Source organism: Phoxinus phoxinus (genome assembly GCF_949152265.1).
Source record: "Phoxinus phoxinus genome assembly, chromosome: 2".
NCBI classification, from domain to species: Eukaryota; Metazoa; Chordata; class Actinopteri; order Cypriniformes; family Leuciscidae; genus Phoxinus; species Phoxinus phoxinus.
The window spans coordinates 21462117-21488910 of NC_136877.1; the positions used below are offsets into that span (position 1 = coordinate 21462117).

The window sequence follows — 26794 nt, forward strand, 5'->3', positions numbered from 1 at the left end:
AGCACACATGCACACGAGCGTTCACACGGACAGCCACACGCAGACAGGCAAACACAGGCATCGTGAGAGGCACACAGAAATCAAAGGGCCTGTGGTGGAGCGATTTAGGAGTCCCATCAGGATTCCTGTATTGAGAAGAATGCCTGGCTGATTAAGAACAGATGGAGGAACAGTGATGCTGCTCTGAGCTCAATCTGCAAACAGGAAAGTCAAACCTCAACAGACAGACTCTCTTCCTTAATCACTCCCAGACTCCCACTTGCTATTATTGTGAGCCCGTCTCAGCGCTCAGCAAAGCGGACGCTCAGAGCTGACGGTGAGACACAAGCTCAGCCAGCATCACACACACAACTTGCCAACACCAAATAATCTTCCAAAATAAGTGCCTCTTTATCAAGAAAATAGAGACTTGCAGATGTGACAGTTTGCCTCTAAAACATATATTTCAGATGCTCAGTCAATTTTTAAACTCTTTACAGCAGTTAAAATCAGGGTAACAACTCACACTTCTAAAACAGCAAATGAAAGTAAATGTTGACCTAGCTCAGACTGAGGTAATGGAAACACAGTCAGCAGTCACACACACACACACATACACGGGCAAAGCCGAGAGCAACGAGACCCTCAACTCAGTTTCAACACACTGAACTGACACGGCTCACCACTCCACCGTGCACATCAAAAACATGTTTACTTACACACATTTCCTCTAGGGAGAGAAGGCACTCACCGATTTTCCGTTGTAGTAATACATGCTGCCCATTCCAGGCACGGGGTAGGCGCAATACATGATAAAAGCCTCTGAGATGCTGGGAAAGACGTGGAGCCAGATACAGAGGATCTCTTTTCACCAACCCGCTCAGTGCACATACATCCACTCGCTGCACAAGGGACTAATTCCTTCAGTGCTGGCCCCCTACACATGGATCTACTCACAGACAACTTATGCAAAGCAGGACCGTACCAACTCAGCCGGCAGCGAGGGGGGAGGGCTTATGGGAAGAGGAGGAGGAGGAGGACGACGGACCAATACCCAGAGCTCGGCTCCCCTAAAGCCTCATAAGTGCTGAGGCTAAGAGAGGAGGGGGAGATGGAGGATAAAGAGCGAGGGAGGGCCAGAAAACAAATGAGTAAGTGGATTGACTTGTACTTTAAAAAAAGAGACAGAAAGGAAATTAGAATGGTGGATTTCTCGTGCGAATAAGAGCCGAGCCAAACACCGAAATGACTTGTTGAGTTCATTTACCTGTTGATTCTTGTCTGTTCTTTTACAGAAAATGAAATAAAAAAAACTAAACTGATATACTTTAGAGGTGCACACAAACACAGAGACAGAAACACACACTGGTCTAAATCCCTAGATGATTAATCTTTTGTTTAGTGATTATTGTTTTTATTTTATGGAGGAGTAGGATTGAGGATATGGAGAGGATTTCCACACTACATCAATAATCTTGTAAATGAAAAAAAGAAAAGTTTTAGGGATAACTGTATAATATAATATAATATAGAAATATATATTAATACATAATAACACAAAAAGTGACAGTCCTGAACAGCTGTATCACAGTTTATATTAAGATATTAAGATATTACAGATATTACACAAAAATATTAAGCACCACAACTGTTTTTTTATTTTGATAATAATGCAGCTTTGAAGAAATTATTAAAGAAAAGTTTTAGGGATAACTGTATAATATAATATATAAAAATATATATATTAATGCTTAATAACATAAAAAGTGACAGTCCTGAAAAAAATGATCAGTTTCCACACAAATATTAACCACCACAACTGTTTTCTATTTTGATAATAATAAGAAATTCAGCTTTGCCATCACAGGAATAAATTGTATTTGAAAATGTATTAAAGTAGATAACAGTTACAATAAATTGTAATAATATTTCAGAATATTACAGTATTTTCAATCAAATAAATGCAGCATTGGAGCATACGTGACTTTCAAAAACAAAACAAAACTCTTAATGACACCATACTTTTCAACAGTAAGTTTGATCTTACTCATCATAATATATTATATACCGGTACTGATATTAATGTATGCTTTTGAGTTTCACGCCCCGCTCTTGTTTGCCGTGTCTTAACCAAGTCTGGTGCTGAAAGTTGCGACCTGTGGCTGTTGTTTTAATAGTCCCCCACAGTGGCGTGACAGCAAACACAGAGAGCTGTTGAACACATCCAACAGCTGCAGAGGGGCCGAGCCTGACGTCAAGACCCGAGAGCAATGACGCTCCATTTCCTCAGACGTCCCCTCCTCTCGCTCGCATTGTACCCAGCGCTCCCCTTCACGGGCCTCTTGCCCATAGACCAAGGGGGCGGTAGGGTACAGAACCCAAATGACAGGCGCACTGGGGGTGGAAGAAGAAAATGAGGGGAAGGAAGGGAAATGCAAGGGTGGAAGTGGAAGAGAGGCAAAAGCAAAAGGCTGGACACAGTCATTGAGAATGAATGGACAGGGGTGCAAAAATAGACAGGGAGGCCAAGGTCGTGCTGTGAACACGCTGACCTGCAGTGGCATCGGCCTCTTTAAAGCCCACTCCACTACGGGCCCTTTCATGTCTGTCACTGCAGGCTTCCCAGTCCAAACACCATCCTCCCTCGGACCATCCACAACATTATTGTTATGGAAAGATGAAAGCCTTCCCAGAAAACGATACTTTATTATGCTTTCCCCTCTAATTCTATTATTATTTATTTTCTTTTCTTCTCTGAGTGAGACTCTTTTAAATGTGTCCAAGGTGGTTGAGATCGACAGGCTGGTACCACTTTAAACCTGGAGCCGTTTCAATTCGATTCTTTAGGAGGGAAACGGCCATGATGGAGGAATGCTTGAAGTCTCCATAAAACAAATCCAGATAAAGAATGCACTGCTGGGAGGAAAAGATCACGGAAAAAATAATGAAAGAGACAAATGAAAAGGGACAGAAATGAAATCACAAATCACGGACACATGTCCGGAGAGTTCACAACGCATGTTTGCTTTGTTCTCGCAAGATTTCCACACAGCTGCCACACATAACTTCATTATGGCCATCCCCACTGTGAATGTAACCAATCACGGGTGAGTTTCGTTGGACATTTACTTGAACATGGTCGGTTACATTTAGTTATTACTAAAACAAAGCGACTGTTGCCGTAACCAGGCAGAAGCGCAACAGGATGTCTTTGTCATCCCTTATTTCATATATATAAATGTAAAAATAATGAAAATGTTTATATATATATAAACATTTTCATTGTTTTTACATTTATTTATCAAAAACAAAAAATCTACTTGCCAATGCATTTAGAAAAATAAAATGAATTCAAGATAAACACTATCAAAAATACAGTATAATCAGTAACACTGTAAAATAGTTACAATTTAAAATAACTGTTTTCTGTTTTAATATATTTTAAAATGTAATTTATTCCTATGATGCAAAGCTGAATATTCAGTATCTTTAATATTGTTAATAGCAGTTTAATATTGAAACCACAATACAATGTAAATGTCTTTACTGTCACTTTTGACCAATTTAATGCATCCATGCTGAGTAAAAGTATTCATTTCTTTCAGAAAAAAAATGGTACTAACCCCAAACAGTAGCGTATGTATTAAAACATTTTCACTTGAAAATAATACAAAAAGACTGATGAAAAACACTAAAGAATATTTCTGCAGTATTTTTCTTTCAGTAAGGGCATAAAACTTACTGCTGGAAACTTAATGCAATACACTGAACCGTCGAGGCGCACCTGGTTGGGACATTGTTGAGCCAACCCAGTTCCTCATCACACCGTAGACGCAGGAGGTCTGGGATTCACCTGCACTGATGGTGTGGGATTACGGAGTTTAAATGTAATAGGTGCTGCAGACAGCCTGTCCCACTAATCAATCTGTAAACAAGACACTTCCACATCAACATCCCCACACACATCCCACACCTGCAAATTACAAACATGCAGAAAGCTCATCTCAGCCCATACAAGCTAATGTAACATCTTTGTGTTTCTATAAAGCCATTCATCACAACACATTAGGAGGAAAATATCTCTCCATGGGTCTCGTGGGCTTATGAGCATTCTGTTATGTGCTTGTAATGATTAATGTTTCCCTGCCTGAGGATAGCGCCTAGACAAAACACGGGAAAAAACCCGGCATAAACATTATATATAGAATAACACCAGTATTTAGCGAGCATCTCCTCCAGACACGATAAATCCACCAAGGGCCCTTTCATCAAGGTCCAGGAGAGAGATTCAGGTTTAGAAGCCTTTTTGCATGTCTGGGCCAACGAACTAGTTGAAAAACAGGTCTTCATCCAATTACGATGTACGTGACATCAATCGACAAGAAAGCGGCTCACCCACTTACCTGGTTTGCACCGACAGCCAGAGCCCACAGTGAACACCTTCTCTACACGTGACATCTGCTGTCTACTGACCTACAACCAGCGTGTCTGGGGCTCACGTGCCGGCTTCCCTCCGGCCAGGTAAATCACGCCAGTGCGAGAGGCTCAGATTAGCTGTGCTTTACACATCACATCTTAAGATAATCAGCTCTGACTGTTGAAAGAGCACGCTCTTAAAGGGACCACGGCTGCAAGGGTGTGCATTCATGCAAAATACAAACACAATCTATTTAAGGATATCTGAAATCTGAATGCGCGTCGAACATATTCCTATGCTGTGTTCTTGCACTCTAACTGTAGTTGAAAGGCACACATGTATCTGCTGTTTGTGCTCTTCATGCTTAAGGGCTCTGAAGTCTGAGGAAACTTTCAGCAGCCTAAACAGATAAAGAGACTCGTTCCCTCGTCCTAAACTGATAAAGAGGTGGGCACGTCTCTGTTCAGCATCAGACACAAACCAGGAGCATCTATCTAATCACTTATCTGATGAGCTCATATCCTTTCAGACTCAGATACACACACACACACACACACACACACACACACACACACACACACACACACACACACACACGCACACACACACACACGCACACAGACCCAGTGCACTGCCCTCTGGTGGCAGGATTACGACCTGATGACCTAGAAGACAAACCTCAGACAGCCACATGGTTACAAGTGGGACGTAATGAGCCTAAATATAAGATAAGTTTGGGAGGAAGTAGAATGCCTGAAGATCAAGAGAGCTATTAAAAGCCACAGGTTACAGGATACCGTCTGATTGTGTGGGTCACGGGAGAACACCGAATGACCCAGAATGAGAGCGCAAGACTGTAAGCTCAGAAATATCAAACCAAATAGACCTTTTAATCAATACCTCTTGCTGTAGAATATGCTCTTTAAAACAGAGATGTGAGACCATAAAAACCCAGCGCTGAGGAAACACAAAAGAAAAAGAGAACAGAGATTTTCTCCAGAACAAAGACGAGTGGCCACATGAAAGACCTACATCAAACTGTACTGTTATTCTTTACAGGGCTTTAGTGGGCCTTTTATCCCAAGGCATGTCCAACTACACAGGGTCTTCACTGCCAGGTTGTGACCTTGCATTAGAGGCAGGGGGTTCAAAGAGAGTAGGGGGGAAAAAAGGAGATGGAAACAACCCAGAAGAACCACAAACTAAAAGCTCACTGTGGCATCGGTGACCTGCTTTAGCTTGCATGGCCTGTAGATGGCTGTCTAGTCAAAAATGCACGATGCATCTTCTGAATGGCGAAGCTCTAGTCAAGATGACATCCTCCAAGCTTTGGGCGCTAGTCTCGAGTCCTTGTCGCCACAGAGGATCATAACCTTCTTCTCACTTCTCTCCTGGTGCTCGTTTCCTCGCTAAGTGCAACTTCTGCCCGAGCGAGGGTGCCTGAGCGATCTGTCAAGAGCAAATGACAATCTTTTTTGTCATTCACAGCCAGTGTTCTCGCATGCAAAAGGCCCCGAAGGAAGGCGAATGCTCCCTGCTGCTTTCTCTACTTGCCTCTCTCTCTCTCTCCGCCGATCATCTCTTCTGGGCTGAACATCGGCGCCCCGGTGCAGCCATTGTCACATCAAACAGTCGTGCCTGTGACAAGGGTGTTTAAAAAAAGACTGGCTATTTACACACATAGGCTGCAGCTCCAGGCTCTTAGCCAAGTATACATTTCCCACAAGATGTAGTTACTCGCCCAAAGTCATAGGGCCGACCATCCGCCTCTGACTCTATTTCTCCCGCAGTACAAGAGCGGCTGTCAGGAGGGCTGGGGTCCTTCAGCAGGTGCCCACACAGCTGCCTGAAAGCATCGCTGCTCTGCTGCGCCAAACGCACATGCAGAACACGCGTCTGCCACGCTCTTAGCAGCGAGCCGAGCACCCCACCTTCATCTGCGAGCAGAGATTCCTGAAAACACCAGCAGCCAATAAAACTACTAGTTAACCAGGCATCATGTGGTAAAACTGCTAAGAATCGCACTCACGTAATGTCTAGGGGTTGAACAATTAATTGAAATAAAATCGAAATCCCGATATGGCTTAGTGTGTGTTTTAATTAAATATACACATACACCAGGGTTATTATTATAAGCGAAACCATAAAAAACGTAATTACTTGAAATAAAATAAACATTAACTGAAATTAACTTACTTTATTTGAGCTATTTGCAAAGCTATTTTGCTATTTAAATTTTTATTTTGCTCAAATTGATGTACTAAAATAACTAAAACTAAATAAACTAAAACTAAAAACTGTATAGACTAAAAAGACAAAAGCTAATAAAAATGGCAAAACACAATAATTAGCTAAAATTAAAATTAAAATAATTTATACAAATATAATCTAATTTAAAATATCAAGAAAACTATAATAGTATTTCAATGATACTAAAATAACACTGATGTACGCTGCACATTTTACAGTGAAGCGTGGCACTGTGTTCATCTATACGAACAGCTCCTGATAACAGTGTTTTTAGTGTCTCAGAGTGGCTTGGTTCACAGTAAATGCTGATCCACACACACTGCATCTGCTCTGAGTTTGGGACGCTTATAACATCAATTTGGGAACGGGACGTATAACACACATTTCACTGGTAATAATGAGAAGCATTTATAAACTTAGTCAACAAAGGAGAAGATTTAAGGTCTCCCTGCAGTCATCCGCCAAAATAAAAGTTTCATGGTTTAACATTTAAAAAATGAATAAATTAAGATTTTTTCTATTGTGCAGTAAAATAAAAATTATTCATTTTATTAAATGCTTTTTATTTTATAATGAAATATTATAATTAATATTTTCCATTTGTCCCTTTATTATTAATAATTATTATTATATGAGTTATATTTATAAGATTTGGACCAAATCTTATTTTAAACCCATTTAAACTCATTTTTTAAGTAAACCAGACCTATTTATGTCTAATCTCCAAGTGTTTAAAGACTGTATAATAAACATCCGCTATCTTTCTTTAAACCATTTCCCGCAGTTCAAGGGTTAACAAGGTTCCCTCAGCTTCCAGCATGTACACAAATCAAACACGGTTATAAATATTTGTACGTCCTCAATCTGCTGCCATGTCTTCTTTGGGGCTTTATGTCGTAAAGAATGCCCTCGCTGCTCTAAAACGGAGCGGATGTTTTTCCATAAATATTTACAATCCATACATAAACTATGCCGATCCATCAGTCGTGCTGCATTTAAAAAAAAAAAGAGATGAGCTAGTAAGAGGTAAATAGTTAAAGTATTTTTAGGTGAGTTGGGGGTTGTATTCCCTGCAGAGGGTCTGATGATGGGAAGCATTGTGTTCATTTTGTTTATCAAGCAGCTCTACAGGCCTCTAGTGGGGCTCGTCTGCTTACACAAGCAAAAGCTTTCAGAGGCATCTGCAGCTGCAAGCCCACTGTACAGGTACCCTGCAGACTGCATGCGCGCACACACACGCACACACACACGCACAGCTGCCCCAGCAACCCTACGTGGCTCTGCAGGTGCACCTGTGCCGCCGTGGCTACCAGAGCCCACATTTACAACTTTGGTTTTACGACTAGCCCTTCGACATCTCTCGACCAATGATGACTATTGTCACCAAAAGCACAACACTAAGCGGGTTTAAATGTCTAGATTTACATAAAAAAAGTCAAGTGGCTGTGATATATCTACAATAACTGGGTTTCTATCCAATTTAGTAGGATATTGCATAAAAGCACATGAAAATCACAATAAATTCAGTCATGCGGATCAAAAAATGTACTTAGATTACTACTACTATTCGCTGTCTTTCTCAAGCCCAAAGTACACTCTGGTTGTTACACACACTTCAGAGAATGTGTGTAGTGCATGTGACATTGTACTTTACACATGCATCTACACATTTTTTTTAACCGCCTGTACTCAGTACGCACCTGCGCGCTGAATTTTTCTGCACAAATTAGTTTGTCCACAAGGTAACAACACTGCCCAGCCCTATTGTTTTACAGTCGAAAAAGCAAATGATAAAATGGAACAATAACTATAACAAACAACTGGAGATTCAATAACATAGGTGCTTGTGTGACTGTGAGGGGATTCGTTTTAAACAAGTTTTTATCGGTTATAACTTCTGGAGAGAAATAGCGCAGACACTAGACAAGTATGAAACTTTATAATGAGCGTGTGTTTGTGAACGCTATCAAATGGAGTATTGAAAGGTTTTGTATTCGGCTTCACTCGTATGCTAAGCCCTCGGGTCAAAACGGAACAACACTTTGAGCATAGGGCATAAGGCATCTGCCACAAATTAAAATCCAGTTTATAAAACTCCTGAACAAATTTTTAAAAAAAAGTCTAATGAAAAAAATGTGCCCCAGGCAACATAATATGTGCTTCTAAATCCATTAGTAGACGAGGGAGACACCCGTTTACATCTGGGTGTTTTAATCTCTTTTGTCCATTTTCAACCATTTCTGTCCTGATTTCTTTGAGAGGAGGGTTTAAGGGTGGATAAATGTATGGGCTTTTTCAGATCTTTCGATCTAATGGACAAAATAAGCTTGTGCAATTTACATATGAACACGACCAGAGACGATGGAAAAACACGAAGCATCAGCTTTCGTTATTGCTCTGGATAGCAATCCGGTCGAATGCGTTTTCGACTACTTCTTCAAGTGGTCGAAAGTGGACAAGCTCATAACATTTTAGACGAGGAGTCTAGGCCTCAGTTAAACAGCCATAGTGATTTCCACAGTAATTATAATTTACATTTCTATTTTGCAGCAATTCCCCAAAAAGTGACGATTTTGTTCTCTTGAAGAGATGGAAAAGCTGCAAATTCGTGAATATTCACAAATTATTTTTGCGATATTCAGATTTTTCAGATACAAAGGTACTGACATACAAGTTCATCTGTCGTGAGTGTGATTTTGAAGAGAATCCAGCTTTTTCTTACAAGAGCAGATTTCTATATTCCCGGCGCTCTTCCCTGCGCTGAATTGAGCTGCTTCGAGTTATGAGTCACACAAGTGCACCTGCGGCCATGTGTTAAGTAGTGACAAATAAAAGCCCTATGTCCATTTACACAACAAAGAGATGTACCCCACGAGGCCACCAATCTTTCCTCAACCCCCTTACCACCCCACCTCTCCATCATTTTCAGTCTTCCCTTGTTTTTTTCTTCTGGCATTAGTAGCTAAAAGTATCTGGCTCCCCATTTCAACCCCGAGTCTCGTCTCAACTAGAGCGACTCTGTTCCAGACAAGCAACGATTCAAACACAAATTTAAAGACAAAAGTGCGTTGCTTCCTATTCATGCCTCGTGGAAGAGCTTGATTTCTCGCCTGCGTTGCGTGCGATTATTGAGAGCTCACGAAGACTAATCCTGCTGCCACGCGGCCCTCAAAGGCCTCGTTTTGTTCTGCGGGAGGAATCCGAATCCTGTTGTATTAACGTGAGGGGATCTCTGTGCTAAAGCCGCTGCATCTGGGGACGCATTCATTGCAGCCAGCAGCACTGTGGTTTGAGGGCAAATCTAAAAGGAGACTTTCACTATCTGCCCTCCGTTTTCCCACAATGACTGTTCGAATGTGCGATTTATGCATATAGAAAGGGTGGGAGGGAGTTGGGCGAACGGGGGTCACAGGCGGAGTCAAGCTGAGCTCCACACTTCCTCCGAATCCTAATGTCTGGTGCTCCACCGGGATTATCGCCCATGGAAATTTACCACCAATTCCACGTTATTAATCTCTGTCTGTCCTCCTGTTCTGGCTACATAATGACTAATTAAACATCAAAAGAGCTGTGGCGGGGATGCGGCATGACAGCTCATGTCCCTGAGCCCTTGTTCCCGCGGGAGAGGGGAGGAGAGGGAGGCGAGCGCTGACGGGGCGGCCTCACAAATCAATCAACCATCGTTACCGTGCACCTACACTCGCCGCGCTCCAAACGGTGGATTCACAACACAACAGAGCTGATTTGTGAGGCAGGTTTGGCCTCCCGTGTACATGCGCTTGACATACGCACAGGTACGCGCTGCCACCATGTCAGAGGACGACTTTGATAAGATGAAATTCAAAAATGTGTGTGCCGCCGTACCAGCGGCTTTCATTAAACGCCTCTGTTGGTGTTTGCTTGTGCGATAGCATCTATTTTTAAAGCAAAGCGATGGCAGGAAGATGAAATGATGCTGTACTCACAGATGTAGGCAGGCCAGGAGGGGGCTTGCGCACTTTCTTTGTTTGCACAGGATCTGTGGAGAGAATACAAAAACAACTTTGAGACATTTGAGGGGGGGAAAGAATAAACAAGCATGAGGAGGCCCTCAGTCAGATGTCTCTTTGATTACAGGTTTACAAGGACAAATGTGAGAGCATTGGTGTGGCAGAAATCGAGGAATTCTTAAATTCAACATAACAAAATTATATTTCCATTATTGTCTGTTAGTGTTCATTAGAAAAACATAACAATGACGCTTTAGTCATGCTTTTTCATTGAGGGCATTAGACAGGGACTGACCCAGTGAAGCCGAGTCCTGAAGCGTGCGTCTTCGTGGATTGGAGCCAGTAAAAGTGTAGAACGGAGTGGGCGACTTCCCAGAGGTGGTGACAGGCCCCGGGCTCGCCAGACCCATATCCGACCTCAGATTGGGCTGTAGAGACAAAAGAAGACAGTTCAGGGCTGAAAGCAAACAGTATATACACTAATGTAAATGAACAAAAAAGTTAATGTGTGCGTGCAATACAAACGCATTTAAATATAAAAGACAAACAAACAGTAATCAACTCTTTCCAATGGCAGGGAAGCATTGTCTCACAAATGACGGAAATTTACCAATGTTAAAATTCTGCCAATACAGACGAGCAGATCATTATTTACACATGAACGACAACGCATAAATAGTCAATATTAAAATCCTATACTATTTTGTCAAATAAGCTGAATAAAATAGTAAAAACTAAAATAATGTGCAGTATAAAAAAATAATATTTTAGCTATATACAAACACACACACACACACACACACACACACACACACACACACACACACACACACACGCACACACACACACACACACACACACACACACACACACACACACACACACACACACACACACACACACACACACACACACACACACACACACACACACACATATATATATATACACTCTATGTACACACTGTATATAAATCATGGTTCTACATTTTATTTATATATCAAGTTGCTTCTGTGTGATTTTAGTTTGTCTCGTGTTAAGTGGTGCAGTATAGTAGTCAACAACCGCTTTAATGCATGCTGGGTCTCCCAGTATGAGTCCTGCTACCTGATTCCTTCTATTCTCCGTCACTCTTTCATCCCCCTCCACACACTGCTCTTTAACTCAGCAGACGATTAGGCTAATTGGGCTTTTTCTCTAATTGGCCTCTTAACCCAGTTTTCTGGGACGAGCAACAAGAGTGGATGTTGGTCAAGGGTGCGATAGCCTCCGGGAAAACCATTTACAAACCTGAAGCCTACGCTAATCTCCCGGTCATCAGAGGCGGGTTTTGGGGCCACTGTCTCTGCTCACGTAATTGGCTGTCCATCGACAGGCTAGTGGCCCTGTCGACTTCATGGGCTCTATACCGGGTGTTTTGTCAAGTTAAGCCGGCACAGTTTTTTACAGGGAAGCTGACAGTTCCTGAGATCAGACAGATGGTTTAATGAGGCTTGAGCCGGCCACTGTCGTACACCCCCCTCCCCTGTTGGATCTCTCATCCTTCACTCTCCTGGGCCCGCTGCTCCTTTAAGTGAGGATGTGTCCCTGGCTGTGTGTGGATATGCCCTGGGGCCGTGATCAGGCCTGATCAATAGCAGTTCACCGTGAGCAGAAGGGGAGGGAATCACTAGGTCAGACTGATTGGATCGATTTCTCCTTGGACTTCACTGAGCTGCTGGCACTCTCACATCAATAACTGCACAATTGTGTTCAGTAAAGAGAGGAAAAAGCTGAAAAACTCTCAGGTTTTTTCTTTTGTCGTAACGAGGTCTGATTGTGTCCTTCTGTGAAGCAAACCCTACATTCATGCGCCACACAATATCTGAAATTATTATATATATTTTAATCTGTGATGCTTTTTTAAAATGTTTTACTTTTAAACTGTGACGGTACAAAAGTCCCCATATAAAGAAGGCTTGCACGTATAGCATTTTTGTAATTCAGTAATACTTTTCATTAGAAAATTATAAACAGTGTGGGGTCAATGTGCCCCTCTTTTGTGGAACTCCCTTCCCCAGGACATTCGTAACAGCCTCAGTCTTGACACTTTTAAATCTCACCTTAAAACTATTTATATAAACAGGCTTATTTATGATTGTACATGTATTGAGCAATATCTTATTCTTCAGTGTCTAATGTATATTATAATATGGTTTGTCAATTTTTCTCATATAGATATTTTTAGGAAGATTTGTAAGGTGACCTTTAGTGTTGTGAAAGGTGCCTATAAATATATATATATTTTTTTATATATATATATATATATATATATATATATATATATATATATATATATATATATATATCATATTAATCATCTGTGTGATTTTAGTTTGTATTCTTTTTTATTTAGAATAACTTGAATGTCTTTTAAATATAGTTTTAGGTTTTTTATTTTTTAAATCTTTTAAATTGAAAACAACAAGCAGTGCACTTATTTTGTATTGGTCAGATGATCACTCTGTTTTGTATAGTTCTTAAAAACGAACACATTGTACACAGGAAATGTATCCGATATCAAAGTCGGATAGAAGTCATAATCAAAGCCCTGGTCGTGGCTCCAGAAGAAAGCAAAAATAGCTGCTACTCCTTAAATTTAGCCTATTTAAAACAAGGGCCATCAGATCGTGTGAAAATCAGGTTGGCTTCTCCTTTACTGCAGGAGGAATGAGGGGGGAAACGAGCTCTCCAAAGTGACAGGCTGTCAGGGAGGTGGCATCATTGACATTGACATGGCAAAACAGACTGACTAGTGTTGCCTTTGTTCAATGATATGAAATCCTCACAGCAATATTATCTTCTTACTTTTAGCCGCAATGCAAAAACAAGACGGGGGAAGCACTGGGGTCACATGAAAGAGTGATAGAATACTAATTTACTGCTCGGGAGAGAGTGACTTTAAGGGGGATTTACTGTGGTTTATTATAGTGATGTGAAATTAGTTGAATCCTATTTAAAGATTACATTCAGAGAACTGGTGGTTCCATGAAACTAAAGGGGATTAGAGAGATCTTTGTTAAATTGAATATAGAATGAATGAGAAATGTCAATTTACTGAAGAAAAATGCCACGTTGCTACGTAAAAAATATATTTTTTAAATACTGCCAGGTGAAAATGTTAAGATTGCTTAGAAAAGTAATAATACACCTCTCGTCAACGAACCACATAATTTGAGGTATCATTCATGTCCATTTTGGGACGAGTTACACAGCAACGTTTAATACTTACGGTTTGGACTGTGTTTAAATCCCTAATACTAAGTATGAGCGATCGCAACAGCGATATACTGACAAAAGCCCTGTTCATTTCCCGCCAGGGTATAAGTGTTTGTATGAACATGGCCATGTGTTAGCGGGTGAGAGGAAAATGACTGCCCAGCACGGTTTAGCCTTTAAAACAAGTACTCAGCTTACATGACAGTCTGGTCAATCTTGCGGATACTGAGAAGTAGTGTTCATTATAAGAGCACTTGACAGAATCACAGGGGCTTCTGAGCCCGCTCGCATCTGAACAATCATCTTCCTGAGTGAAATGTCAGGCAGATTGGTGGAGATAATAGCAGTCATCTGTCAACCGCATCCTGCCGCAACAATCAGAATAATCCTCCACACAGGGGACGGGCGCAGAGCTTACCTACAGCCATCGTGCCGCTGAACGCAGATCTCTACCGCTCCCGCCTCTTATCGCTTCACTATTTTCACATTTCTCATGTTTGGATCATGGCATTTCCTGCTGCAAGGTTAAAGATGGCAACAGTAGTGCAACCTTCAGTGAGGTATTGCTACAGATATTGCAAAGCAAAGGCAAGCAAAGAATGAATAAAATGTATTATTTTAGGATGTTTAATGTAAAAAACTGTTAAAAGGTCAATAAAGCTCATCTTTCCTAATTAGAGATGCATACATTTGATTTGTACAAGGTTGTACACTGGTCACGCAGTTCGGTTTTGATTCACCAAAAACAATTGGCTTGTAATTAGTTAATCACTAAAAAAAATGGTAATTAATTTGTGTGTGATTCTGATTCACTAGGAAGAACCAACTCTTAAAGGGATAATTCACCCAAAAATGAAAACTCCATGTACTTTACAGCTAAACACAAAATAAGACCATTAACTTCTATTGTATGGATAAAAAAAACAGACATTTCTCAATTATTTTCTCTTCTGCAGAATAAATCAAATCATACAGGTTTGGAACGACATGAATATAAATCTATAAGTTCTGTCATAAATGATGACAGAATTGTAATATTTGGGTGAACTATTCCTTTAAGAGTAATTTGTTCGGGTATCTTGGTAGCATTGAATGGTTTTGATTCACTAAAAAACTGGTTCATAAGACTCATAAGTGTACTCTACGATATTCATAATGTATGTTTGTATTTAATGTGAAGAAGAACTGGTTCTTAAGAGTCACTCGTTTTGAAATCTACACTGGTTGTTATGCATGTTGTGCTGATTAAGTATTAGTGTTGCAATGCCACTGTATACTATTGCAGAAAACACTGTCCGAATATGTTGTATGGTGTTTGGTCCACATCAGCGGGAATAATGCACGCGCGAGAATCGATAATGGTTCTAAACAAGCTTTTCTCGCTGTGAAATCCACAGTTTTTTCAACGAATTACTTGTTGTAAAAGAAAGCAGCCAATGAGATGCTTGGCAGGCAGAGATACAGGGGCCACAGCTGGCTGAGACAGTTTGAATATTTAACTCAATAAAAGGTGTACAGTTCCACATCAGGTTCAAATGATGCAATAATACCTTGCTGAGGGAGAGGTTTAGCCTGCAAATGATGACAAACCTCATAAAAAGACAGGCTGTTTGCTTTTGTGAAAATCCTGTAACCGCTTCCCATCACTGCCAAACACTTGATAGATTACTACTGCAGATATTTCCATTCTTGGCACTCGCTGAACAAATAGGGCCTTTTATTAGGTTCCGCAATGTGCATTGCTCAATTTTCGAAGCAGACTGGGTTATTAGGCGCCCGATTCGCGTATTAAAAACACTGCTTCTCCGATAATCTCTGCACCTGATAGTCATCTGTTTATATGCGCGCGGCAGACGCGATGGCCGTATTAACACGCGGGGTGCAGAATATTAATGCAGCCACCCTGCAGCCCGCATTCTTCCCACATTCGCTCAGGAACCGAACGGCTTTTTCACTCTTCCTGTTTTTCTTCGGCGACTAGACAAACTGAGTCTCTGCCAGGCTCTGATCTGTGCAGCTGCAGGCCAGCATAAATTCCCCAGTTCCCACACAAAATGTCTGAACTGGCATTCCCTTTCAGAAAGCTCTTTTATGAATGAGCGAACGCGCAGAGAGCCAGCCGTGTTTTCACTCGTTCTGACTAGCGCCATTCACTGCTCGCAAAAAGCGTGGTGCTTTAAAAGGTGTGTTTGTGTGTTTCTCTTCTCCTGAGCTGGATGCAGCGCTCAGAGGCCGAGGTTATTAAAGGGTCGCTCGGGTCGAGGGCTGCGCTGACCTCACACTTAAGCTGGAGAGGTAGTCTTCCTCTAATATCCTATCTTAGCCATGGCATTAAATCTAATCTAAGCCAAGACCCTTCATGCTAACTAAATCCTTCTGCTAATGACCATACACTGTAAACAACGACTGTAATTTTAACTGTAAAAGACTGCTACATTAAAAACTGTAATAGATCTAATCTGACATTTAATGTCATTTTACATTAAAATGTTACATTCTGATTTTCCTCATAATTCCCTGTGTGACACTTCAAATTTGATGCTTTTCCATTTTAATTACAATGTTTCTTCTTAGTTTTTGTTATTAGTTATGCATATTTTGTTATATCTTTTCCAACATCTGGCTAAACATCGTCAGTCGTTGCCTGATGCATTTGAGTTTACAGACGGTATGTGATGTAAATAGCGACGGCGTTATGGAGGATGATCAAATATTTCTTTTCATTTTATTATTTACTTGTGTTTATCGCTCAAATAGCACGCTTGGGGAGATACAGAGAAATTGATAGCTAAGCAACAGACAAGTGACCAAGCCTGAGTGGCGACGTCACTACACACAGTTTCCAGGCCGAGAACGAGTTGTAATCGTGCCGTGCAGAACCAAGCTCAAGTGGAAATATAACTGCAACCATTTCTGACCATTCTTAGGACTATTCGGCCCGATGGTGAAAAAGCGGCTAATGTTTACCATGTCGTGTTTTACCATGATGGTGTTTTGTACTTGTGTGCACCTTCTATTAGTATTTCCCTCAGATTGTAGAAAAAGTATAGTGTTTAAAATAATAAAAAATATTTTTTAGTAGCAGTATTGTCTTACTTATTCAGCAGAAAATAAAAATTTTTTTTTTAAATGTGTGTACATTTTAAATTGTAAAATGTACAGGTTGTTCTGTAAATATATTAACATTTTTACAAAATTATTCTTGCAACCACAGCTGCCAATTTTGTTTCTATAAATACGACAGGATTATTTTTTTCACAGTGTAAGTATAGCACTAATACGCAACACAATCTATCGAAGATTTTGCACTAGCATGGAAAAGAGTTTATTTCTTGGTTTCCCAGTAGTCATTACAACAGGTTGGAGAGGGGGCGAACAAAATATAAACAGAGTAAAAGCGCAAGCCACAGGCGATGTAGAGGGAAAAAAGTGTGGAGGGTGGAGGGGGGGTCTCTCTGACTGACTGACTGACGTCAACCGTGTCAGAGAGAATGAACGGGCAGGAGAGAGCGAGAGCGGGAGCGGGGTGGTGTGCTCACACAATCCTGCCTTTGTTTGGAACATCTGTGTGGCTGAGGGAGGAGAGCAGGGCTGGGCGCTGTGACCCTGCTTTAATGGAAGTGCTGAAAGTCATGTTTCTGTGTGCTGAAGGCCTGCTCCCTACACACAACACATTCATAAACTCTCCCTCTAAATCACAGAGCTGAGTCATATTAAAAAGCATTCAGATTAAAAGCATCCAGACTCCACAAAACACTCTTTCAACATTGTCTGATGTGAAAAACTGACCGGAAACTATAAAACAAGGTTCCCATATCTTTAGACCAATGGAATCTTTGATGACTTTTCACAGTTATTTGAGATTAGTAGATGATTTTTTTGTTAACGTGCATTAGGTATCATAAATATAATACAATAACTAATATTTGTCTCTAAATTTATATACATTTATATACATTTCACAAATGTATTAGTATACACAAAAAAATATAAAATATTTTACTGTTCAACAGTGACAGTAAAAGCATCATCATGTTACAAAATATGTATATTTTAAATAAATGCTGTTCTAAATGCTGTCTTTTGTATCCTGATTTTTTTTTTATCACGGTTTCCACAAAAATATTAAGGAGCACCTCTGTTTTTCAACATTGATAATAATAAATGATACAGCAGCAAATCAGCATATTAGAATGATTTCTGAAGGATCATGTGACACTGAAGACTTACAGGAATAAATTAAATTGTAAAATATATTTTTACAAATATATTATAAGATATATTTTTAAAAAACTATAGTATTTCACAACATTTTTACTGTATTTTATTATATAAATATAGCCTTAGCTAGCATAAAATACTTCTTTCAAAAACTGAAAAAAAATAATTTCAAAGCTGTATTTTTTTAACTGAGCTTAAGATTCACAACCAATTAGCCATGTTGGAATATTTGGCATGTTCACTTTCAGCACTTTGGTAGTTGTGATGAATCAGGGTCTAAGTGAGAAACCTGCAAGATTCACAGAAAAGCAAAAACTACATAAACATGTTAATAAAAGTGAAGTTGTGGTTGTTACCTGGCATCCAGAGACGCCTGGCTCTCTCCCATAGCCAGAGAATGGAGGCCTCTCAGACTTGCCTATGGATAAACAAAGACACAAACAATCAGAACAGCACCATACACATTAAACAAAAACATTAATCATGTGAAAAACAGGATAACTGAAACAATAACTGCCAAAGCTCACACATTCTGTGAGAGTTTTGCCACTTGGAAGGCTGCAAAAGGTCAGGAAAGCCTAATTTATATTTCATATTTCCTCAATAAGGTGCGATTTATTTCTGTGTGTACGTTCTCTAGCCTAGCTGCCCATCAGGCGGGGGATGTCTGACAGTAAACTACGGGGTCATTCGGGTCTCAGTCAACGATACTAATACATCTTGATCCTTTTCCCATCGCAGAAACGGCCCGTGAGCTTCCGAGGGGCAAATAAAAAGTGCACAGCGCACAGCCGTATGAATCATGCACTTCACAATATCTAAACTCAGCAGTTTCAAACTCTCTGCGAGGAAAAAAACACACGAGACTCCTAAAGGAAAATGATAAACAACTCTAAAAACATCATATATTATACTTGTCAGACTTTCAAACATTAGAACAAACACAGCAGTGAAGCAAAATTGTGTTTACTCCAGGGAAAAGGTAAATATTTGTGTAACTTAAATTGGGATGCCGGAAAGTATTTGTGTTACACCTTACGCGCTTCAGGTTCGGTTCTGCTGCGCTCAGGTGCACGAGGCCTCGTGTTTTTGAGCGTGCGAGTTCCTGCGCTGGCGTAGCCTCCAGAGACAGCAGTAATCAGGTACAGTGGTTTAACTGAAAACACTGCTTCCCCTGTGGTGTAAACTGATCTCAATCGCCGTGATATAACATTCGAGAGTTTGCACTCCTGCAAAGGAAGAGGGAGTATAGTTGTGGGTAAACTATTGCGTTCCCTCCCCCTCAGTCACCACAAAAGAATAAAACATCTGTCTTTCAGCGACTTTAAAGGTTAGGAGGCTTTTTCGCCTCATCCTGACTTCCTGGGCTGCTACTCGAGTTAAGTTTAGGTTTCTGAGTTTGTGGCGTACACAAACAGCCTTTCCTCTACAGATGCGCTCGTGTCCAGCATTGAAATATTCATTTGCAGCATGTGTTTTGTCACACACTCTCTGTCCACGCTGAATAATTTATAAGACCGTGTTGTTGTTTTAGATCCTGGCAGAGCTGGAAGCGCAACTCATGAAAAACATCCTCCCTCGATCTGGGTCTCTGTGATGCAGCGGGCAGTTGCACGCATGGTTTGGCATGCTCTCGTGCAGCGTAACCCAGCCATGCGCTGTAACATGTCGAGGGACCTTAATGCGATCAGTGCCGTAACCTCGGCCACTAAGGAGGAGTCCCAGAGGATCTGAACGGTAAACATGCATTTAACTGTCTAGCATGCCAGAGTGAAAGGCCGATCTGCGCTAACAGCAATGACAGAGCCAAACAAAAAGAAGCACCTATTCACCTGACTGCACACATACACCCACATTCTGTCAAGTCATCAATTATAACACACGTCAATGAGCTTTAATTGTTACAATGGCATCTTTAAGTCACCCATATCTCTATAAAATATAACTGGTATTATCAGTGAGAGAAAAAAAGACAGGAAAGAACAGGACAAGTGAAAATAAGTGATTTACATAATAAATAAATAAATGTTTACATAATATATGTGTGTACTGTGTATAATTATTTTGTATAGGCTACATAAATACACACACATGCATGTATATATTTAAGATTTTTTTTATACAAATATTTATATTTATATATTATATAAATTATGCATAAATGTATACAGTATATACATGCAAATAGTTCTTATATATATACACATGCATATGTTTGTTTTTATATATACAAAATAATTATACACAGTACACACACATACAGGTGTAAACACACATACATTATGTAAACACAATTTTTTATTTTGGATGCGATTAATCGTTGCCCAGCACTACTATATTTATCCAGATAAAATAAGAATAATTTTAACCAATAAAATTGAGTATTAAAAATGCTGTATTATTTTAAATAATCAATGAGCTAACATATATTGCTATAATGGACAACACACACACACACACAGAGTATATGAGTAGTTTTTCATGAGTATATATATATATATAAATGTTATATAAATTATACATATACAAAATAAATTATATTTCCTTATTTTAATTTATTTTTAACTTTATTTGTTTCATAACTATATATATATATATGAGTGTGTGTGTGTGTGTGTGTGTGTGTGTGTGTGTGTGTGTGTGTGTGTGTGTGTGTTAGAGAGATGTGATGTAGGACGAGCGGATGAAGATAAGTGTGAAAAAATTAACCGGATGAGGGGAACAGAAAAATTAAGAATGACTCTGAGAGTTGTGGAGGAAGAGCAGACCCTAGGGGGCCTGATATTCAGAGAGAAAGTGAGAGAACGAGAGCGAGTTCTGCAAAATTATTGGGCGTGCATTCAAAACACGGAGCGTTCCAAAAGCTGAAAGCATCCAAAGGCGAAGAAAGGCAAATCGAGGGGGGGAGGGTCTGGGGGGTGTATGGGTCTCTCGGAATGTTAAAAATCAACAATGTAAGACAGCTCTTCCACTGCTATAGCAATTTGTTTAAGTGTTACTGGCGAGTGTTTGTGCCAAGCGGGCTGCTGGCTGCGGCGATGATGTTTGAGGAAGCAGTGCCAGCTAGCGCAGCTGTGAGGCCACTGCCCCCACCCTCAAACACACCCCTTCCTTTCCTATACACTCTCGGCCAAGACGCTCTCGGAGACAGAAAGAGAGAGAGAGAGAGAGTTCAGAGAATATGCGAGACAGCAGGTGAGAGGAGAGTGTGTGAGTGTGAGAGGAAGTGACAGTGAGTACATGTGTGAGAAGGGGTCACTAGGGGGAATCTCTCCAGAAATGAACTGCAAGAAGTGGGAGTCAAAGCTGACGATTAGCCACGTCCTCTACAGCCCTCCTCCTCTTAGCTGGAGCGATGACAGACGGATGAAGGGGGGGTTGGCCTGATCAATACCCGCCTCGCTGCTTCTCCCCGGCCTCCCCTCTCTGCCGCCTACTCCTGCACCGCGACACATCATACATTATAGAAGCGGGATCTGACTGCGGATGATGAATGTTCCGGCCTCGCCGGGCTTTAAGGGAAGGGGTGGTGCCGGGGTGGCTGACGCAGGGGGACGGGAGAAGCACCACCGCACGGGGAAGTGTGGAGGTTAGCCACCGTGCAATAGGTTATCAATGCCCCTGCTGACTCACAGCTAATGAGCGTTCTAGTCACACAATCTATCAACCAGGTGACTGGGGAGCCTGGAGGAGCAGGGGATGTTTACAGGGACCGGCCGTAACAGAAGGAACCTGATGAGGTTATGAAGTTTGATGAGAAAAGGCTATGCCAGGAAAACCATTGGATCACTGAAGATTGAAGACAAGTCAGCTAGAGATGTGTTTAATGTCTGGGGAAGTAGCTGGTATAATGAGGACCAGTGCTGCTGAAGCAAGCAGTCCGCTCATTTACATTCGAAAAACTAGGAAAGTCGGAGCATGTGACCTTGTCAGTCAGCAGGGGAGCGTTAACGGCCCCACCAACTCGACTCCCTGCTGAGATAACAGCTCCTGCAACTCTCCACATGCCCTCTGGGAACAACAAATAGCCTGCAACTTCTTGGTACTCTATATTGGTGTCATATTAGTGATTGAGATGTTGGATATATGCAGTGTTGGGGAGGAGGATACTTTGGAAATGTAATAGGTTAAAGATTACTCTTTTTAAAATATAACAAATAGTATAACTATTTCAATGACTTGTATCAGTAATGTAACTGATTACCTTTTTCTAAATGTCTAACGAATGTTTTCAACTGTTAATCATTTTCAAACATTCAAACCATGGTTAACATTACAGCAGTACTCAACGCTGGTTACTGTCAGACTTTCAAAATCCTTCATCACTTGAATTAAGATTATAATAATACAATTTTAAAGCACAGCCACCACAAAACCAGACTTTTGCTTTTTTTTTTCTTTTTTTTTACTTTGAGATCGTTCTGAGGTTAAATACAGATTTCTGGATGAAATAATTTTTTCAGCAACGTGGAACACAGCAAATAATATTATTCAACATATTCAGATGTAACCCCTTTGTAATCCTTGAGATTTTCATTAATTACAAATTCTTTCTCAGTAACTGTAATGGATTACAGTTACATTTATTTTGTAATAAAATTACATAACGCTGTTACATGCGACTAGTTACTCCCCAACACTGGATATATACATCCCACTAGGGTTACATGGGACTATTTGGGGGATTTTTGCAGCCAAAAATGACAATTTGCAGTGGCTTTTCTCAAAATTTGCAGCATTGTTTTGCAGTGAAAATACACCTCAGACAACATTTTTTATTACTTCTCTGAACTCAAGAACCAGTGGGTTCTGTGTTTTCTAAAAATATTTCATTTCAAATGTAACACCAAGTAAAACAAACATCTCCCACATGATTTTATGAAACTATGGGGGATGGTTGTCAGGGCCCTTTATGATATTTGATCATAAAACTAATAAAATATTTAAATATAATCTTATTAAGACATACTATTGGGTGATATAATTGATTTTTGTAAAAAAAGAAAGAAATTTAGTCTGCTATGCTGTAATAAAATTCTAATTTTATATTTTGGCCATATAAATAGCAACAGCACAAATAAATGCAATAGACTAGAGCATATAGTTTACAGGTACAGAAACTGAATAAATTAATCAAAAATAAAACAGCACTGCATTTAATCGTCACTGTAGAAATTAAATAAAGATGAATCATTATTAAACTTACAAAAACTATTCAGTCAAGAAGAACAGTGAGTGATTTCCTTGTCTTTTGTTGTTTGATTAACATTAACATTAAAAACAGACAGCAGCAGGCATATTAGGCTGCTGTCACTTTAAGACATAATGCACCGAGCCAGTACACTGATACTGTACACATGCATTGTCTTTCTCGACTGTTTATGTTCAGTTAAGACATTGCCTAAACCTACTATGTTTGCTAGGATACTCGCCAAGAGGGGCATGTTGACATAATTTTGTGTGAATTTGTCTGTTCAAGCACAAGACTTAAAAGAGAATTCAATATTTGTGCGCTGTCCCAGATTTACCACGAGAAACATGTTTGTACCATGACTCAGAGACAGCACTATTTTGTCAAGTGGGTAACATAGGATAATCAGAAAAGGGTTATTTCTAGAAACAGTCATACAGCATTTTACACACCATACAATATATGTTTAAATGAATCTTAATCAGCTTTTTTAATATGATTTTTCTAGCTTACTGCAGTGTGAAACAAGTGTCTAATACCAGCCTCGTAGCGAAAGCACAGAGTAAAGTTAACATAACTTTCAACACACTCAGGCGTATTATTGTATGATTGTTTTGACCAAGTAAAACAGCGCTGCGTTAACTTACCCCACAATTTTTTTTATTTTATAAAGTGACTTGTATGAGTAATAATTCAGCACTTGAGTTTGTCTCATTAGAATGAAATAAAAGAATGTGAATTTAAATCATCAAATGTAACTGCAACAAAGTTCAAAGAAGAAGGAGGGGAACGTTAAACATAACTTTAATCATAAAATAAACATAAACAACAAAATGAAAGGAGCGGCAGCAGCCGACTGCGGCATATAAGCATTATAAAATAATAAAATATAAGGTCTCGGGCCCCGCCCTGCTTCATACCACAGTAGCGATTATAAACTTTACCACATTAGCTCATCCATGAACACGATTTCTGCCTTGAGTCCCGTCGGATTGCTTTCCATCGTTTGTGGAGGTGAAGACGAAAACTCCCATGATTCCACACTCATTCACAGAGTCATCAAGCTACGGTTTTGTTATTGTTTTGAATAAGCAACATCTAGCTGCGAAACTTACAGTACAGTTGAAACTCAAAAAAAATGTATATTGTGCAAAAGTTCATTTATTTCAGTAATTCAACTTAAAAGGTGAATTTAATGTTATAATTTTGATGATTATGGCTTACAGCTATGAACACCTTTTCACAATATTCTAATTTTGAATTTGGGGTTTTCATAAGCTGTAAGCCATAATCATCAGAATTATAACAAATAAAGGCTTGAAATATCTCACTTTGCATTTAATGAGTCTATATAATATATTAGTTTCACCTATTCTAATTTTTAAAGTTTCACCTGTATATACTGTGCCTTTAATGCAGTGCACCTGTTCTTATATAAATGGATATTTCATCCAAAAAGTAAAAATTCGGTCATAATTTACTCATCCTCATGTTGTTTCAGACCTCCTGTATGACTTTCTTATTTCTGTGGAAAATAAACAAATATTTTTGAAGAATATTTTGGTCTAAACAACATTAGACCCCATTGACTTGAAATCGAATGAAAGAAGAAAATAAAAAAAGAAGAAAAATATAGTCTTATGTGTTCCACAGAAGAAAGTCATAAAGGTTTGGGGAAAGTAAATGATGACACAATTTAAACTTTTGGTGAATTATCCCTTTAAATGAGTTTCATGTTGATTTGGCTTCCAAAATGCTCAATTGCAACACATGAAACCGTGAGAAATGTCAAAGGCAGTTGTTTCACTGATCACACCTCTTCCATTTTTGAGTGTGAAATTTCAACAACAACAGTCAGTAGTAATGAAATGCCCAACTGTTATCGAGATGTTTTGAGTTGGTAAGTGAACAGCTGGCTTAACAGTTGCAGCTCTTGACTTGTAGGCCAATCAAGACACTAGACACAGACTAGTTCTGTCACCAATACGTCATTAAACAAGACATTGTACAGATGCACTGTCCTTGAAATACTCTCCGTTCATGCTTCTGATGCCTATGAGCTTTCAAAGATTTCACACTCACAACCCGTCCAAAAACAGATGTTTAAACTAACACTCAAACTTTTTCAAACTAATAGTTTGAAGACCAAGAGAAAAATATACACTGGAAAAAGAAAAAAAATCTTCTCCAGTTATGACCACGTCTTCTGTTGGCTATCTCTCACCACAGGCCTGTGTTATCGCAACCAAGCTCTTAAAACAGTCTTCATACCAGCCCTCCTTGATTTGCGCTGAGTAGAGAGAGAGACAAAATAAAGCAATACAATGAGTGTAACTTTAGCCGTAAAATATTATAAAAATGCTAAGGAAAAAAAACCTGTTAATAGGTTAACAGTAAGTTCCCGTACTATATACAGGCAAAAACTGTAAAAGATCTAACCAGACATTTCAGGAATTTTTTACAGTAAAATTTCGAAAAGTTTTTAGAAGTAAAAAGGGCAAATCAAATTATAATTTTTTAACTGACATTCACAGAATTCCCTGTGTGACACTTCCTTGTGTATTTCGTTTAAATAATTATGTTTCTTAATAGTTTTTGTTATGAGTTATTTGGGTTTTATGTTACATCCTCGGTTGTTTAATAAATGTTCATTTGTGTTCATGTGTGTTACCATGATGGTGTTTAGTGTTTGCGTGAATTACTTTGTGCACCGTCTGTATACTAGTATAATCCAGCTTATGGGAAAGCTACTTGTGATGAACTTCGTCATGATTCTTCATGTGGCTTCCTCTTTTACCACCTGTATTATTATGCTGGTTTCAGTGTATGTTAAAGGTATAAAATAGACTTTAGTAGCAGTGTGCATTGTTGGATTTACCGGTTTGTAAATTACAGTTATATCTTTCCATTTTACTGTATTTTTTACAGAATTATTCTGGCAACCACAGCTGCCAGGATTTTTTTTGCAAAAACAACAGGATTTTTTTTACAGTCTAGTCTTCGGCAGCATCACCCGACAATGCTTAAATGTCAGCAACGGTGTTTTTTCACCCTCAGGGGAAAACAGGGGCTGTACTGGAGAAGTGATGGATGGAAGCGAAAATGAATTCATCAATTTCCCCGTGAGGAACTGTGAGAAGCAACAAGGAGACGTCCAGGTGTTGACGTGCGTGTCCGTGTGGTGCGTGCCTGACATCACATGTGTTTATGCACACACACACACCTGTAGAGTACATGTTGCAGACCACGACGTAAAACAAATGCAGTAGCTTATTACAGTGGTAAAAATACTCTAAATAGTTGCAATTTCAGCAGTCAAACTAACAGTATATAGTCAATTAAAACTTGAAAAAGGGAACAATTATGGCTATCACAATATCACATTTTTACTGCACAATTATCATGCCAAAAATAATGTGCAATAACAATATTAAACCGATATATGAAATAAAATAATACTATCAAACAAATTCATATTTAATTTAGTGT

General features: G+C 39.6%; 1 protein-coding gene across 4 annotated transcripts in view; it reads right to left on the bottom strand.

The window, feature by feature from the left end:
• The window catches only part of tcf12 (transcription factor 12), a 106701-nt gene that overhangs the window by 25489 nt on the left and 54418 nt on the right, over nt 1-26794 (bottom strand). For all 4 annotated transcript variants that reach the window (XM_079584694.1, XM_079584692.1, XM_079584693.1 and 1 more), the window contains exons 6-8: nt 18471-18532; nt 10931-11063; nt 10612-10664 (exon numbers count right to left, since the gene is read on the bottom strand). In XM_079584694.1, the coding sequence (XP_079440820.1) occupies nt 10612-10664; nt 10931-11063; nt 18471-18532 (248 nt within the window). The remainder of the gene's footprint in view (nt 1-10611; nt 10665-10930; nt 11064-18470; nt 18533-26794) is intronic.